The sequence below is a fragment of the Capsicum annuum genome, chromosome 3, assembly GCF_002878395.1.
Source record: "Capsicum annuum cultivar UCD-10X-F1 chromosome 3, UCD10Xv1.1, whole genome shotgun sequence".
Lineage (NCBI taxonomy): Eukaryota > Viridiplantae > Streptophyta > Magnoliopsida > Solanales > Solanaceae > Capsicum > Capsicum annuum.
Genome location: NC_061113.1, coordinates 223,181,949 through 223,185,065, shown reverse-complemented (window position 1 = coordinate 223,185,065; position 3,117 = coordinate 223,181,949). Strand labels below are relative to the sequence as shown.

The window sequence follows — 3,117 nt, the reverse complement described above, 5'->3', positions numbered from 1 at the left end:
TTTGGATCCTCAATGCCATTTTTTATTTTAATTTTTTAAAAATTTTTATAATTTTTTTAATAATTATTTTTTTATTTATTAAATAATTTTTTAATAATTTATTTCATTTTTTAAAAAAATTTATTTTTTAAAAAAATAATCAGTTTTTTATTTTTATTTTCAAATAATTTTATGATTATTTTTTCATAATTTATATCCTCAATGTCATTTTTTATTTTCATTTTTTAAAAAGTTTTATAATTTTTTTTAATAATTAAGTTTTTATTTTTAAAATAATTTTTTAATAATATATTTCATTTTTTAAAAAAATTTATAATTTTTTTAAAATAATCAGTTTTTATTTTTATTTTTCAAATAATTTATAATTCTTTTTTCTTAATTTATATCCTCTCCATTTTTTATTTTCATTTTTTATAAATAATTATAATTTTTCTTAATAATTAATTTTTTTAAAAAATAATTTTTTAATAATTTATTTCATTTTTTAAAAAAATTTATAATTTTTTTAAATAAACATTTTCTAAAATAATTTTAGAATTATTTTTTAATAATTTCCTCAATGCCATTTGTATATACTTTTTTTAAAAAACTATAATTAATTTTTAATAATTATTAGACCCACAATGCCACGTGTCAGCTTCTAATTAGCTTTTTTTGCCACGTCATCGCGTGTGTGCAACACACACTTTGAGTTTTTTGCTCATAGGGCAAAAAAGGCCCAATTGGAACAAAATGTGGGGGGTTTAGGAACCAGATAGGAACAGGGCTTAGTTTAGATGTGGAAATTTTGACAACTAGTTTGAGTGTCTATCGATGACTTTGGCCTAAATCATATTTTGCTTTTTATTACCATGAAGTATTCAACGCTTCAAAATGGACCCAAGGACAAAAAATGTTGAATATCTCCCCTATACTTTTAGTAATAAAATTCCTTTAGACATGCATTTCATGGACTTTCTAATGCCTTCATGCTCCACTTTGACATCCACTAGCATTATTCTACTACTACAAAAACTACTAAAACAATATGTCATGGAGACTCTCTCACTAAACTCATTCTATTATTCTTCTTCTACTACTCAACTTCACTTCTTATTAGTCTTCCTTCTATCCAATCAACTTCACCATGGAAGTTGAATCATCTCCACCACCACCCTCTTCTCAACCTCCATCCCCATTTCCATCTCCCCCATTTAAAACCTATAAACTAACAGCTTCTTCAATAGGCTATTCAAAATCACCCACCATTTCTCCTGCCTTGTTATTTAAGCCTTGTGAAACACCAACACCAATTAATATCTTGAAAGACATCTCTTTCACTGCTTATCCTTCTCAGATTCTTGCCATTGTTGGTCCGAGTGGCGCGGGAAAATCCACGTTACTCGACATTTTAGCAGCTGGAACTTCGCCTACAAGTGGCACTCTTCTCTTAAACTCTCTTCCCCTACATAGTCCCTCTTCTTTCCGCAAGCTCTTAGCTTATGTCCCTCAGCATGATTGTTGCCTTCCGCAGCTCACTGTCTCGGAAACGTTCGCCTTCTCCGCCCGTCTCCTCAACCCGAAACTCAATGATGTTTCAAGCATTGTGGATTCTCTTCTAGCTGAGCTCAGGCTTACACATTTGTCCCACACAAGGCTTGCTCATAGCCTCTCCGGAGGAGAACGAAGGCGAGTTTCGATTGGTTTGAGTCTCCTCCATGACCCCGCAATCTTACTTCTTGATGAACCAACATCCGGTCTTGATAGTAATTCAGCTTTGAATGTAATGCAGACACTCAGATCAATCACCGATTCGCGTCAACGCACCGTGCTTTTGTCCATTCATCAACCAAGTTTCAAGATTCTAGCCACCATTGATAAAATACTCTTGCTGTCAAAAGGAACTGTTGTCCATCATGGTACATTGTCTTCTCTTGAAGGGTTTTTACTTGAAAATGGTTTCACTGTTCCCCCACAACTCAATTCTCTCGAATACGCCATGGAAATGCTCAACCAACTCACTCAGAAAAAAACCATTACACCATGTTTAGTACTTCCACCTTCCCCTGAAAACCCCACCACCCCTGTCCCCGAGGCAAAAACAGGTGAGGTAAGATATAGGAGTTCAAGATTTCAAGAAATAGCTGTTTTGTACAGCAGATTTTGGAAGATCATTTACAGAACAAAACAGCTGCTACTAACCAACACCTTACAGGCACTAGGAGTTGGTCTTGTTTTAGGAACAATATACATCAACATTGGATTTGGTAAAGCTGGAATCGCCAAGCGTTTCGGACTATTTGCGTTCACTCTCACTTTCCTACTCTCTTCCACAACAGAAACTCTCCCAATTTTCATAAACGAAAGGCCCATTTTGTTACGAGAAACTTCAAGTGGAGTTTATCGATTGTCTTCCTATCTCATCGCCAACACGCTAGTTTTCCTCCCTTACTTGCTAGCCGTATCAATCTTATATTCAATTTCACTTTATTTCTTGGTTGGTCTTTGTTATTCATGGCCAGCATTCACTTACTTCGTCATAACAATTTGGATCATTGTCTTAATGGCTAACTCTTTCGTCCTCTTCTTGAGCTCTGTCGCACCCAATTACATCGCTGGAACAACGCTCGTAACATTACTTCTTGCCGGATCATTCTTGTTTTCCGGCTACTTTATTTCTAAAGAGACCATGCCTAAGTTTTGGACAATGTTGCATTATTTGTCCATGTATAAATATGGCCTTGATGCTTTGTTGATTAATGAATATTCTTGTCTAGTCGATAAGTGTTTGATATGGTACGATGAGAAAAACAAGGTGTGTATGGTGAGTGGGCGTGATGTGTTGGATAAAAGAGGTCTACATGAGAGACAAAGATGGACAAATATATATGTCTTGATTGGGTTCTTTGTGTTTTATCGATTGCTTTGGTTGATGGTATTGATTAGAAGAATCTCAAGATCGAAGAAGTGAGATGAAAGAGAGATCCATCACTTTCATGAATTGTCAATTCATCATGTTTGCTTTCATCAATCTTTTGTTTCTCTAATGAATTCATGTTACTAAAATTATCCTAACATTTCTCTTCTTCTTTTTTTTAAAAAAAAAAAAAAAAAAACTTAAAGCCAACTAATCCAATT

At 33.6% G+C, this 3,117-nt stretch overlaps 1 protein-coding gene across 1 annotated transcript; it reads left to right on the top strand.

The window, feature by feature from the left end:
• Positions 1-825: 825 nt before the first annotated feature.
• Positions 826-3,117, top strand: LOC107863190 (ABC transporter G family member 8). The gene has a single exon (XM_016709005.2). The coding sequence runs from the start codon at positions 1,127-1,129 to the stop codon at positions 2,948-2,950; it is 1,824 nt and encodes a 607-aa protein (XP_016564491.2). The 5' UTR covers positions 826-1,126; the 3' UTR covers positions 2,951-3,117.